The sequence below is a fragment of the Budorcas taxicolor genome, chromosome 4 (assembly GCF_023091745.1).
Source record: "Budorcas taxicolor isolate Tak-1 chromosome 4, Takin1.1, whole genome shotgun sequence".
NCBI lineage: Eukaryota > Metazoa > Chordata > Mammalia > Artiodactyla > Bovidae > Budorcas > Budorcas taxicolor.
The window spans coordinates 32393229-32409200 of record NC_068913.1 but is presented as its reverse complement, the minus strand read 5'-3'; the positions used below and the strand labels follow the sequence as shown (position 1 = coordinate 32409200).

General features: G+C 37.8%; 1 protein-coding gene across 1 annotated transcript in view; it reads right to left on the bottom strand.

The window, feature by feature from the left end:
* Positions 1-15972, bottom strand: part of DNAH11 (dynein axonemal heavy chain 11) — a 355953-nt gene that overhangs the window by 241969 nt on the left and 98012 nt on the right. Inside the window, exon 30 of the mRNA XM_052639247.1 lies at positions 15687-15920. Within this exon, the coding sequence (XP_052495207.1) occupies positions 15687-15920 (234 nt within the window). The remainder of the gene's footprint in view (positions 1-15686; positions 15921-15972) is intronic.

Here is a 15972-nt window from a genome sequence, read left to right as displayed (position 1 = left end):
TTACGATACTTGAAAAAGAGGAGCAAATTACACTCAAAGTAAGTAGATGAAAGGCAGTCATCAAGATAAAGCAGAAATCAGCGAAATACAAAACAAACAACAGAGAAAATCAACAAAGATTAGTTTTTTTGAAAACTTAAATAAGATTGATAAACATATAGAAAGTCTGATTACAAACAAAGGCGAGAAAACACAAATTACCAGCCAGGAATGAAAGAGGGGCACAATGGCAGACCCTCCAGATACGCTAAGGATAATGTTGGTAACGGACGACCTACTCAATTCAGTTAAGTCTGAAAACTTAGCTCTGGGTGGATGAGCCTTCTTCAGCAAAGGGCCAGACAGAAAGCGTTTCAGGCTTTGAGGGCTGCATGGTCTCTACTGCAACACCGCCACTTATAAGACCAGTGCCGGGCGAAAGCAGCCAAACGTATGCGCGCCAGGCCAGATGCGGTCAGACGGCTGTCATCTGCCAGACCTGGACTGAGGTTAAAAACGGGTTAGTACCTCGAAAAAACACAAATTCCCAAAGCCGACACAAGAGAAAAACAAAAAAAAAAGCTACACAACAGCATGTACATGAAAGAAATCAAGGTATAAGTGAAACGAGGAGATGTTTCACAACGCAAATGCCAGGCCCAGAGAGCATCACCAGAGATTTCGATCAGTCACCGCCTGTCACAAAATGATACATGAGAATACAATACTTCTCAGTTCCTTTTAAGGAACACAATCCTGATCCCCAAACTCGCAAAGATATTATAATAGAAAATTACAGATAAGTGTCCCTTATGAACATAAATGCAGAATTCCTGGACAAAATATTAGCAAATAAAATCCAGCAAAAAATACATACACATCAATAAATGGTAATACATCATAAACAACTGGAGCTGGCTTTGTATTCAAAACTCACCATAGTAACAGAATAAAAGAGACAAACCACAAGAGAGTATCTTAGAAGATTTGAAAAACTTCTGTATCTCTTCAAGATCAAAGTCTTGGTATGTAACGGAAGGTATCTTACTCTATTTGAGAAAGATTGTCTACAAAAATCTAGCACTACTATTATACTTAAAACACTGTTCTTCCCTAAGACTGGGAAGAGGCCAGGATCGTCTGTCCTCATTACTTCTATTCAACACTGGACCCGAAGTCCTAGCTTAATTCAGTAACTTGAGAAAAGGGAATAAAGGGCAAAAAGAATGGAAGACGAGAAGTAAAACTCCCATTATTTATAGATGGCATATTCATACACATAGAAAGCCTATGAAACTATATTAAAAAGAAAATCATGCTAAAACTAGCAAACAAATTTGGAAAAGTCTCCAGACACAAGGTGAATATTAAAATGTCAATATAGTTCTATACACCAACTACAAACATTACAAAATAAAATTTAAAAATTAATTCGCATGTTTAAAGTCAGACACAACTAAAGGAACTCAGCAAGCATTGTTCAGAAAACATTGCTCAGAAATATTAAAGAATATCCACATCAAGAGACATAACATGTTCTTGGATTTTAAAAATAATCACTGCTGAGATATTCATCCTTCCAATATATTTATATTCAATGTCTTCCCAGTTAAAATTTAATTAGACTAAATGATTGATGAAGCTTTTTAAAACAAACAATATGATAGAAAAATGTATTTGGAAATGAAAAAAAATGGGGTGATTCCCTGGTGATCCGGTGTCCCTGGTGGTTCACTGGTTAGGACCCTGTACTTTCACTGCCAAGGGTGTGGGTTTAATCCCAGGCCAAGGGGTCAGAAAGAGTCGGACACGACTGAGTACCTGAGCACACACATAGGGAACTAAAATCCCACAAGCCACACAGAGGCATCAAAAAGAGAAAAAGAAAGGAAGAGAACTTAGAATAGCCTAAATAATTTTGACAAAAAATAATACAATTGGAGAGTACATGTAACATGATTTCCAGGTGATATAGTATAAAGCTACAGTAATTAACACTGTGGATGTGGTATAGAGAGAGAAACAGATCCATGGAACCGAAGAATCTGGAAATAAGCCCCCCTATAAATAATCATCTGACTTTTTACCAAGGCACAAAGTTAATTCAAAGGAAAAAGAAGAGATGTATGGATCACAGATCTAAATGAAAAACCAGAACTAGAAAGCACCCAGAAGGAAAACAGGAAAATATATTCATGACATTAAGAAAGGCAAGAACTTCCTGTATGTGACATAAAGAAATCTGATCATAAAGTAAAAACTTGATATACTAAACTATATCAGAATTAAAACATTCTACTCACAAAATATACCGTTAATAAAATGAGTAGTTAGTTCATTCATGTCCTGACCAAGGACTTCTGCTCAAAACAAATCCTGTACCATTCTATACAGTCACGTCTGCTATACAAGTATGTTTGTCAAGATAGACTAGAATGAAGGCAGTCAATCCCTCTACTCACAAGATGGATAAAATATGAGACCCACAAGGACTGTCTCCCTACAGTGCTAAATGGAAATCACAGACCAAAAGGGAGATGTGCTAATTCCTGAGACTGGCCACTGCCAGCTTTCTGTCCCAAGTTTATTAGATCTTTATGAGTCAAAAAAAATCTTTGCATCTTTTTCTATATTCCAGAACAGTTGATATAACGTGGTATTAATCTGTTTTTAAAATGTCTGACAGAACCATTGGAACAGTACTCTATTTACGATATCGATATATATATATATATATATATATATATATATATATATATACATATATATATAAATTTTAACTGGATTACCATTTCTTCTGTGGTTACTGGTCTACTCAAGCTTTCTACCTCACTTTGAATCAATCCAAGAAAGTGTTCATAGAAAATCATCCATTTAATTTTCAATTTATGTATTAGCATAAAATCACATGGAGTGCTGTCCTGTCTTCTAAGAATCTTTTTTACAGGGGAATGCGTCTTTCCACCTCTTTGTTGTGTTTGCTTTCTCCTCTGAACTGCAAATCTTTGTCAGTGTTTGATTTGTTCAAAGAAGCAACTCTTAAGTTAATGGGTCAGACTGGACTCAAGGGCTCCATGGGTAACATTTTTCTGTTACCTCCATCTGTCACGGTGGGGATCTTGAGTTACTTCAGGATCTGTTCTGCTGCTTTCTCTAGAACCACAGTTGGTGAACTACAGGTAATGAGCCGAATATGGCCCACCACCTATTTTTATAAATAATGTTTGATTGGAACTGAGTCTTGTCCATTCACTTAAAATTGTCCATGTCTTCATTCCTACTATAACAGCAGAGAGAAATGGGTGTGAAAGAGATTAAAAAGCCCATAAAGACTAAAATATTTACTATTCCATCCTGCACAGAAAAAGTTGCCCAACCCAAAATCTACAGTCAAGACACAGTCATGGCAGAAGTCCTCAGTAAATGTCTCACTTCGTTTATGAAGTATTTCTCAGGGCTTTATCCCCAGGACAAACACTTTCACTGATAATCTCTCAGGACGTACAAGAGGCAGGACTGGTTCCAAATGTCTGTCTCTTAGACATTCAGTACTTATCCCTGACCACAAGCCCCATGCTTTTTCCCTTTATTGAATTTCAGTTTGAAATCCCTCTGGAATTTCATTGGAATAAAATAGGCTTATCATGGCAATAGCTTTTTAAAAAATTATTTTTAAAAAATTATTTTTTATTGGAGGATAACTGCTTTACAATACTGCGTTGGCCTTTGCCATATATTAACATGAGCCAGCCACAGCTCCCTCTTACATAGGTCCCTCATACATAGGTCCCTCTTAGTTATCTATCAGTTTGATTCCATCTGTTGTCAACTTCTAGGCATTCCTCAAATTATCTGGTCTAGTTTTCCCGGCTGCAGTATGATTTTATTTTGTATACTTTATCTTTCAATGTAAGTTGTGATGTATTAAAAGTAACCAGGCTGGGCCCAAAATGGAGTTGCTCATGCTAAAGCCCCATGTAAGCAACCTAAAACTTAACTGTTTCTACACTGGACTTTCCCAAAAAAGGAAGGCTTAGGTCAACCAATCAGTACCTGCCTGCTCAGCACACATTACCTGACAGGGCTCTTAGGCTTCCCTTTGCTCCTTACTCTCAAAGTCACCCTGCTTTAAACAATCCGTAAATGCCCAGCATAATTTCCTCCCTTGCTCCTGCTCACTTTGGTTTATAAAAGTCTCTCATTTTCTATAGCTCTTTCTATAGCTTCTTTCCATCTGCAGAATGAATGCTGCCTGATTGATGAATCACTGAATAAAAGCCTACTAGGTCAGCAAATTGTCTGTGGAAAAATTTTCTTTTAACAGATGAGAGGGGCAGTAGAAAATATGTGCTCTACTCATCATCTGGGAGGTTCCTGCTATATTAGGAAGCATGAGCCTATCAGATTACACTTTTCTACAAAGACAAAAACAAACAAAAAAAAGTAACTTATGTCCAGTACACAGTGGGTAGCTGCAGCCTTCTTCGAGTCAAAGGGTTGGGACAAAATAAGAACACTATCAACACAGCATCTAGTTGTTTTTAAAAGAATTTCTCAGTGATTAAAAATGAGACTAAAAACTGACCTTAAGTAGAAAAATGAGAATCTCTTTCTATACACATAATAATTCAGAACATTTAAGGTCAGGAAGGGTGAATGGTTAATAAGAAAATCTTTATATTCCTTACCATGAGTCTTATTAAAAGTACCCTAGGCGATGTACCAGTACACTAGTAATTAATATTTTCAAGTCCAAAATGCTTCTCTTTCTTGGATGATTTTCATATAGTGTAATAATAAAGGAAGAATGGAAATACTTTCTTATCAGATTCCAAGTCTAACAAAACAAAATACTTTTGTGAAGGAACTCTCAAATCTGAGAAATTTTATCTGTTTTACCTTCAAAGTTTGGCACAAGGCAGCACTGTATATACAAAATGCAGTATTTTTGCCTTTAATCCCAATATCAGCAAATATACAAGATGTTGGGGGGGGGGGGTGAGTTTAAAATAATTACCTTAGTTAATTTCACTACAACTTGGAACTGAGAACTAAGGAAAGAAATTACTTGTTCAGATAGATCATCAGTTACTACACTCAACTCAGTTTTGAAATTAAACTATTTTTAAAGGACTGAGGTTCATCTTCCAAGCTGCTCACAATATTAGCAAGAGTCATTTTAATTAAAATCAAATTCTAGCAAATCGTATATCCATTTTTAAGGAGTTTCAATTCAGATGCACACACTTCTCATGAACCAAACTACAGCTTTAACAGTATTCAAATGTTAGCGTCACTCGTGTGCAAGTTAGTGGCAATGCTGAAATGCTACACTGAAGGCATCTGTTGGCTGATCTGTCAAACACTTCAATTTATGCTAGAAGTATTTCATAATTAAGCATGTAAGTGCTGTCTTCATAAACCATCCTGTTTGTCTACTTCTCATCTAATGTAAAAGTTTTAAATTACTTTAAAGGAGGAAAAAACACTAAATTTTATTAGCTGAATAACATAAAGCTATTAGACTATGAATAATTTAAGCTCTGAGAATAAAAAGAATCAACCCAATGCTAAATACAGGGGAGGGAATGGACAATTTTCACACACTGATATTGGGAAGGTAAACTTGGCATGATGTTTCAAAGGCTTCAAAAGTTCTGCTCTTTGAGCTAGCAGTTGTACATCTGGAAATTTATCCTGAATAAAGGAAGAAAAATATGTGCAACAGGTATGTAGACACAAGGCTGGTTATTACACTATTATTAATAAGCACCAAAAATAAAAACAAGCTAGACAGCCAGTATTAAATAGCAATAATAATAACAATAGGCAATCTTGCAACACATTGGCTTACACTGAATGAATAATTCCTTTATTAACACAGAGCGTATTTAAATAAAATGCACACATCCACATTCAAAGTACACAGCCAAGTATAAGAGAGGGGGAAGACAGATGGGAAAGGAAGAAGGGGAAAGGGCTGGGGAAGAGTAGGTGACAGTCCCAATGCCAATGTACATCTATGCCAGAGCAGCAGAACGAGGTTACAAGGCTGATGTCATGCAGCCTGAAGGAGGGTTTGAGTAGAGACTCAAACACTGGACACTGAAGTTTAAACTGCCCACGTGGCCACAGAACATTTCTGCGTCTCTGCCTCTTACACTCCCTGAGCAAGGTAGGGAGTTGGAGTCGAGATGCTGACATCAAGCTGAGATCCTCAGAGTATTACACAATCCAGTGAAAGGTTCTAGAAAGACTCTACCTTCTAGCTCAGAGAAGCAAGAAGTAAGCTTGAAACATCTTGCTAGGCTTTCGATAGGAAAAATTTTCCAAAAGAAATCAACATCTCACACCTCTGCCACATGAAGCTATGGCATCCAAGTTGACCCTGCCTCTATGACTGGGAAATCCCAGACTAAGTAATTAAACACAAAATTAATCCAGAACTCTCAAAACCTGTAGAAACCTGGAAGAAAGAAGGAGAAAAACATGAAGGGACATCTGCTCAGTGTGGGATACACAGAATTCCTTCAGAAAAAAAAAAAAACCTAGATAACCTTTAAAATAAATATACAAAAGATTTACTGCTTAGCACAGGGAACTACAGTCAATATACTGTAATAACCTATCATGGAAAACAAGTTCAAAAATAATATATGCATACATGTATAACTGAATCACACACAAAAAAGAATTCTACTTTTTGAAATTCAGTAATGTTTATCTTGGAGAAGGCAATGGCACCCCACTCCAGTACTCTTGCCTGGAAAATCCCATGGACAGAGGAGCCTGGTGGGCTGCAGTCCACGGGGTCGCTAGGAGTCGGACACGACTGAGCGACTTCACTTTCACTTTTCACTTTCATGCACTGGACAAGGAAATGGCAACCCACTCCAGTGTTCTTGCCTGGAGGATCCCAGGGACGGGGGAGCCTGGTGGGCTGCCGTCTATGGGGCCGCACAGAGTTGGACACGACTGAAGAGACTTAGCAGCAATGTTTATCTTTTTGCCAGTTTTTCTAAATGTCCTATGGACATCTAAAAACAATGTATGAGATACAAAATTTTTAATATATTTGTGTAGGATATAAGATTAATATAAATTAATACAAATAGAAATCTATTATATTTAAATTAATGATATAATTCCAGACACTTCTATTATTTTTTTGCACTTGATAAAATATTCTTAGAGAAATGTTTATATGTCTCACTATGATTATATATTTTTTCTTTTCCCTTATATTTCTTCTGATTTTTGCTTTATGGATGTTTGTTTCTTAAACAGATAGGAATACCAGACCACCTGACCTGCCTCCTGAGAAATCTATACGCAGGTCAAGAAGCAACAGTTAGAACTGGACATGGAACAACAGACTGGTTCCAAATTTTGGGAAAGGAGTAGAGCAAGGCTTTATATTGTCACCCTGCTTATTTAACTTCTATGCAGAGTACATCATGAGAAACGTTGGGCTGGATGAAGCACAGCTGGCATCAAGATTGCCGGGAGAAATATCAATAACCTCAGATATGCCGATGACATCACCCTTATGGCAGAAAGTGAAGAAGAACTAAAGAGCCTCTTATACAGATGGCTAACAAACACATGAAAAGATGCTCAACATCACTCATTATGAGAGAAATGCAAATCAAAACCACAATGAGGTACCACTTCACACCAGTCAGAATGGCTGCGATCCAAAAATCTGCAAGCAATAAATGCTGGAGAGGGTGTGGAGAAAAGGGAACCCTCCTACACTGTTGATGGGAATGCAAACTAGTACAGCCACTATGGAAAACAGTGTGGAGATTCCTTAAAAAATTGCAAATAGAACTGCCATATGACCCAGCAATCCCACTGCAGGGCATACACACTGAGGAAACCAGAATTGAAAGAAACACAGGTACCCCAATGTTCATCGCAGCACTGTTTATAATAGCCAGGACATGGAAACAACCTAGATGTCCATCAGCAGATGAATGGATAAGAATGCTGTGGTACATATACACAGTGGAGTATTACTCAGCCGTTAAAAAGAATACATTTGAATCAGTTCTGACGAGATGGATGAAACTGGAGCCGATTATACAGAGTGAAGTAAGCCAGAAAGAAAAACACCAATACAGTATACTAACACATATATATGGAATTTAGAAAGATGGCAATGATGACCCTGTATGCAAGACAGCAAAAAAGACACAGATGTGTATAGCGGACTTCTGGACTCAGAGAGAGAGGGAGAGGGTGGGATGATTTGGGAGAACGGCACTGAAACATGTATACTATCATGTAAGAATCGAATCACCAGTCTATGTCCGATGCAGGATACAGCATGCTTGGGGCTGGTGCAGGGGATGACCCGGAGGGATGTTGTGGGGAGGGAGGTGGGAGGGGGGTTAATGTTTGGGATCGCATGTACACCCGTGGTGGATTCATGTCAATGTATGGCAAAACCAATACAGTATTATAAACTAAAATAAAGTAAAAATAAAAAGTAAAAAAAAGAAAAAAAAAAACTAAATGTTAAAAAAATAAATAAATAAAATAAAATAAAAAATAAATGCATGGTAAAAAAAAAAAAGAAAGTGAAAGAGGAGAGTGAAAAAGATGGCTTAAAGCTCAACATTCAGAAAACGAAGATCATGGTATCTGGTCCCATCACTTCATGGGAAATAGATGGAGAAACAGTGCAAACAGTGGCAGACTTTATTTTCTTGGGCTCCCAAATCACTGCAGATGGTGACTGCAGCTATGAAATTAAAAGACGCTTACTCCTTGGAAGAAAAGTTAGGACCAACCTAGACAGCATATTCAAAAGCAGAGACATTACGTTGCCAACAAAGGTCCGTCTAGTCAAGGCTATGGTTTTTCCAGTGGTCATGTATGGATGTGAGAGTTGGACTGTGAAGAAAGCTGAGAGCCAAAGAATCGATGCTTTTGAACTGTGGTGTTGGAGAAGACTCTTGAGAGTCCCTTGGACTGCAAGGAGATCAAACCAGTCCATTCTAAAGGAGATCAGTCCTGAATATTCATTGGAAGGACTGATGCTGAAGCTGAAACTCCAATACTTTGGCCACCTGATACAAAGAGCTGACTCATTTGAAACGACCCTGATACTGGGAAAGATTGAAGGCAGGAGGAGAAGGGGATGACAGCGGATGAGATGGCTGGATGGGATCACCAACTCAATGGACATGAGTTTGAACAAGCTTCGGGAGTTGGTGATAGACAGGGAGGCCTGGTGTGCTGCAGTCCATGGGGCTGCAAAGAGTCGGACATGACTGAGCAACTGAACTGAACCAAACTGATGTTTGTTTCTTTGTCATTAAGTGTTGAATGGTTTATGATGTCTATCTTCTTTGTGAATTGTTCCTTTTCTCAAAAATATTCATCATTGTTTCATTTAAAGATAAATAAATAGAAAATGAACGTACAAAAAATAAATTTAAATTTTAGAAACCAGCCTCAAAACAATCAGTAGAATAATCTAAATAAGACTAGTAATGAGATAGAATAAAAACCATAATGAAGAGGTAACTCATCAAAAAACTGATTTTACATAAGTAAAAAAAAAAAACTTGGAGAAATTGAGATATAGTAACTGAAATCAAAATGATGAAATGGGTTCAGTTCAGTTCAGTCACTGTCTTGTCCGACTCTGCAGCCTCATGGACTGCAGCACGCCAGGCTTCCCTGTCCATCTCCAACTCCCAGAGCCTGCTCAAACTCGTGTCCATCGAGTCGGTGATGCCATCCAACCATCTCATCCTCTGTCATCCCCTTCTCGTCCTGCCTTCAATCTTGCCCTGCATCAGGATCTTTTCCAAGGAGTCAGTTCTTTGTATCAAGTGGCCAAAGTACTACGGTTTCACCTTCAGCATCGGTCCTTCCAATGAACATTCAGGACTGATTCCTTAAGAAATGACTGGTTTGATCTCCTTGCAGTCCAAGGGACTGCAACTTCCTTTGAAATCAATCATAAATATAAGGTATGTCGATGGAATAAGAAAGGGTTGGATAAAGCATACATAATACGGTATGAAAGTAAGAAACCAAAACAAAATGTTGATTGTAGAACCTAGGTGGCAGGCCTGTACATCACTGTACTATTGTTTCAACTCTTTCGTACATTTAAAAAGTTTTATGATAATCACTGGGGAAGAACTCCTTAAATTATGCATCACATTAGACAACATTGCTATTGCTATCACTATTTTCATTGTATCAGCCAAAGCTAACACATAGCACTTAAATTTTGTCAAGTATTTTTAAATAGTTTTTTACTGATATTAACTAAATTAATCCTCTAACAATACTGTGATGCCATTATTATCTGTTTTACAGATCATGAAATGGAGGCACATAGAGTAGTTAAATAACCTGCTCAAAGTCGTACAAGTAATACAAGGCAAAGCTGAGATTTGAATCTATGTAATCTGGCCTTGGACTCCTTTTCTTCATTATAAAAAAAGTTAGTGAACTGGAAGACAGATTTCAAAAGTCCCTGAAATTGCACACGAAAAGGGAGAGAGTTTGAAAATATGAAATAAAGGTTAAAAGGCAAGGAGGATCACAGAAGAAGTTTCAACATACAGCTGATAAAATTACACAGAAAGAAAAAAGACCACAGAAACAAGGCATCAAAGGAAAGATGGAAGAGAATTTTCCCAAATTGAAGGCAGACATGTAACTAAAGATTCACAAAGTTCACTCAGTCCTCAGCAAACCAAGTTTAAAAAGCACACACACACATACACACACAGACAAAATACACAAGAGTAAAATAAAACATCAGAAACACAAAAAGAAAAAGAAAATTGTATAATCTTCTAGGTCAGATTATTTATGAAGGAAAAACAATCTGACTGATCTAAAACTTTACAACCATAATGGCCCCCAAATAACGGAATCATATTTTAAAAATTCTAAATGACAGTAATTCTCAATTTTGAATTCTCTACTTAAACTATCAAGCAAGAAGTTTAAAAAGACAAGGGATCAGAAAACTCCCTGTGTATCACTGGGCAAAGAGCTATGAGGTATACTTTAAAAGAAGAACTGGACTTAGAAATAAGCAGCAGCATTTTAAAAAGTGAGCAAAGTCATTGCTAAATATATTGTTAAATCTATGTAAGATTGACAATAATAACAACACAATTAACCAGGGGTTAACACAAAATAAGATTAGACAACAACAAGTAAATGCGGAAGTGGAGATGGAGAAAAGCGCTCTAAGCTCTTTAGGAGGAAGAGGTAAGAACTGTTAAAGGCAGAATGTAAGCATCATGAGCACAGGAACTACACAGCCAGAACCACACAGCCGAGAACAGTGTCTGAAGAGCGGTCAGACTGTCACATCAACCTGAGTTTGGCAGAAGGGAGGGCATCAATTCTGGTATAGTCACATAAAGGAACATTATTTGACTATTTCTAGTGTGAATTTGATATTATGTGTGTCAAGAGAAAATGTAACAAAATGCATGGAAGTTTAAAAAAAAAAGACATTTCTCTTATTTATACACATACACTCAACGTAAGTAACTATGGTTACAGGCTTCCCCTCTGGCTCAGATGGTAAAGAATCTACCTGTAATGTGGGAGACCCACGTCACATCCCTGGGTTGGAAAGATCATCTGGAGAAGGAAATGGCAACATGGGAACAGCTATATACCAATGCATATACATTTATATAGAAAGAAAGAAACAGTAGATATAAGGAAAAACTTCTGACATCTATATGCCAAAAAGTTGTCAATGCTTCTCTGTGGGAAGTGAATCTGAGTGTTTCTGAGAGTCAGTTTTAATGAGGTGGATGAAACTGGACCCTGTTATACAGAGCGAAGTAAGACAGAAAGAGAAACACAAACGCTGTATATTAACACATATATACGGAATGTAGGAAGACGGTCGTGACAATCCTACACGCAGGGCAGCAGAAGAGACACATATGTAAAGAACAGACTTTTGGACTATGTGGGAGAAGGCGATGATTTAAGAGAACAGCACTGAAACATACACGTTACCATGTGTAAGACAGATGACCAGTGCAAGCTCAATGCATGAAGCCCCCAAAGCCAGTGCTCTGGGACAACCCAGAGGGACAGAGTGGGGAGGGAGTGGCAGGGGCTCAGGACGGGGGACACATGTGTACCCGTGGTTGATTCGTGTTGATGTATGGCAAAAACCATCACAATATTGTAATTATCCTCAAATTGAAATAATTTAATTTTTAAAAAAAGCAAAAAGTATTTGCCTTTTTTCCTTCCTGTATCTGAATCTTCATCTTTAACAATAAATACATAATAGTGAAATCATGAAACTGAAAATGATAAAGTTGATATAAAAAAAGAAATATCCATAAAATATCATTGACTATTTTAAGCATTATTCTAATTATCACAAAAAACAATGGAGGCAAGGAGAACAGAAACGAGGGCATCAATTCTCGTATAGTCACATGAAGGAATGCTCCTCGACAATGTCTAGTGTGAATTTAATGAAGAGAGGAGAAAATATTAGCATAGAGTAAATAGAAATACGCTTCTTGAAAGACTGAAATTTGAGGAGTGATCAACAGTAGCTGAAATTTAAGACAGGATATTAATTTTTTTTAAAGTATCCTTATATATTTTTAAAAATATATAAGAAAAATACTGCAGTTATAATAATAGCATAGATAACAATAAATCAACTAACCTGAAAGTTAATTTTATAAGCATAATAGAATTCATTACAGTTTAATTGTCTCAGTTGTTTTTACCCATGGAAAAAAACTTAGCTTTCTCATCCACGTGACATTGACTACAATGGCAGAGATAATGTCCTAGGGAATAAATAGCCACATCTATCAATCTAAGCCTGTAACTTCAAGCCCACTAAATAGAAATTCACACCCTATTTTCCTAAGGATGTAAAATCAAGAATACACTGTTCTCCAAAAGTAAAGGATACAAAACGTTCTTTAGAAACGTAAGTAAGTTAGGTGGTTTCTACACACGATGAATGGAGAAGGAAATGGCAACCCAGTATTCCTGCCTGGATAATCTCATGGACAGAGGAGCCTGGCAGGCTACAGTCCATGGAACTGTAGAGTTGGACATGACTGAGCATACACACACCCCCAAGATTATGAGTCAAATTAAAAGGAATAATTTTTCCAGTAGTCATGTATGGATGTGAGAGCTGGACCATAAAGAGAGCTGAGCACCAAAGAATTGATGCTTTTGAACCATGGTGTTAGAGAAGACTCTTGAGAGTCCCTTGGACTGCAAGGAGATCCAACCAGTCCATCCTAAAGGAAATCAGTCCTGGGTGTTCATTGGAAGGACTGATGTTGGAGTTGAAACTCCAATACTTTGGCCACCTGATGCAAGGAACTGACTCACTAGAAAAGACCCTGATGCTGGGAAAGATTGAAGGCAGGAGAAGGGGAGAGGATGAGATGGTTGGATGGCATCACCAACTCAATGGACATGAGTTTGAGCAAGCTCCACAAGTTACTGAAGAACAGGGATGCCTGGCGTGCTGCAGTCCATGGGGTCACAAAGAGTCAGACACGACTGAGCAACTGAACTGAACTGAATCAACACAAGTATTCATCATCTGAATCTATGTGATTTCTAAGGCACTCCAGTTAAAATACTGCTAAGAAGAAAAGCAATGCAGAGGAGTGGAATGTATTCTCAAGCTGCTGGATTGTACCTGTGATACTTACAAATTTTATAACATTCAGAAAGTCATTTAACAAATCTGGATTCAGACTTTATCCACCGAACACAAGAAGGGTAGACAAACTAATATTTAAACAGATAGTTAGGGAGTTTGGGATGGACAGGTACACACTGCTATATTTAAAACAGATAACCAATAAAGACCTACTATGCAGCACAGGGAACTCTGCTCAGTATTATGTAACAACTTAAATGGGAAAAGAATTTGAAAAAGAATAGATACATGTGTATGTGTAACTGAATCACACCTGAAACTAACACAACACTGTGAATCAACTATACTGCAATATAAAACAGAAAATTAAAAAATAAACAAATCTTTCAAAGTCTAATATTCCCTTTTTCTTAACTAATAATATTTATTCTAATATATAATGTTTATGCACAATCACACCAGCACGGCTTTTTCCAAAATACACAACAATGCTTCTCAAACTCAATGACATACAAATCTTCTGGGATCTTGTTAAAAAGCATACTTTGGTACAGTAGGTGTTGGATAGGCCTTGAGATTTTGTATTTTTGTCACGCTCTCTGGTGAAAACAGTAGAAACAGTGTCAGACTTCATTTTTGGGGGCTCCAAAATCACTGCAGATGGTGACTGCAGCCATGAAATTAAAAGACGCTTACTCCTTGGTAGAAAAGTTATGACCAACCTAGACAGCATATTCAAAAGCAGAGACATTACTTTGCCGACTAAGGTCCGTCTAGTCAAGGCTATGGTTTTCCCTGTGGTCATGTATGGATGTGAGAGTTGGACTGTGAAGGCTGAGTGCCGAAGAATTGATGCTTCTGAACTGTGGTGTTGGAGAAGACTCTTGAGAGTCCCTTGGACTGCAAGGAGATCCAACCAGTCCATTCTAAAGGAGATCAACCCTGGGATTTCTTTGGAAGGAATGATGCTAAAGCTGAAGCTCCAGTACTTTGGCTACCTCATGTGAAGAGTTGACTCACTGGAAAAGATTCTGATGCTGGGAGGGATTGGGGGCAGGAGGAGAAGGGGACGACAGAGGATAAGATGGCTGGATGGCATCACTGACTCAATGGACGTGAATCTGAGTGAACTCTGGGAGTTGGTGATGGACAGGGAGGCCTGGCGTGCTGCGATTCATGGGGTTGCAAAGAGTCGGACACGACTGAGTGACTGAACTGAACTGAACTGGTGATACCAATGCTGCTGACACATGGAAAATACTGAGCAGCTTGGCCCTAGAAGATAAGCCTCATATTCTCTTAATCTATAGGCCAAGAGAAAGGTTCTATCTCTGAATTGTTTCACAGCCAAGAGCCCATCTTAAGAGGGGAAGTTTAAGAAGTCATAGGATGACTGGGGTGAATAAAATGGAGTTCAAAATAGACTCTTTTCCAAAGTTGCTCACCTGTGATTTATAATGAACAGAAAAACAAAATACATGAAAACATTTGTCTTATTTGAAGAATTCTCTCTCTTACTGAGTCAAGCAAACCATGCACCAAGTATGTGGTCAGTCTAGATGGAGTAGGAAGAAAGAAATCGGTACCGTATCTAGGTGTGGGTGATAGACTAGATTCTTCAGAGACAGTAGATAAGAATGGATGTTTTTTATTTTTTATTGATGTATAGTTGATTTACAATGCTGCATTAATTTCTGCTGCATAGCCACCTGACTCAGTTATATATATGTGTATGTATATCTATCTATCTATATATAAAATACTCTTCTTAATATTCTTTCCATTATGGCTTATTTCAGGATATTGAATATAGTTCCCTGTGCTATCAGGACCTTGTTGTTTAAAGATGGATTTTTTTTAAGCCAATGTAAAAAAAAAGACCACTACCAAGCTAAAAAATGGGTAAACAAGTGACTGCTAAAATCTTCCCACCATCATGCCTTTAACACATGAAACACTTCATAAACAAGAATGAATGAATGAAGCAAGCTTACCTCTTCAAGCCCCTTAAAATCTCAAAATCATGAATTTTACAAAATACCTGTTTTTTATGGAAATCCTTTAGGGCCGTTTCGTAGCCTTCCTCTAGCCTACTGAAGGCTATTCCTACATCTGTAGTCCACCAGATTTGCGAGCTAGTTAGTGCAACTTGAGCTGGGAAATCAAAAATCCACAGCTCCCTGGGTCTGTCTTCATAGACCGCGACGGCTTCTGTGATGGAATGACGCACTGTCTCCTGCATGGTCCGCTCCAGCTGCAGGAGCCAGGTTTCCACCTTTTAAAGCAAACAAATGTAGTAACACAGGCTTAACTACGGAGAGGGATAA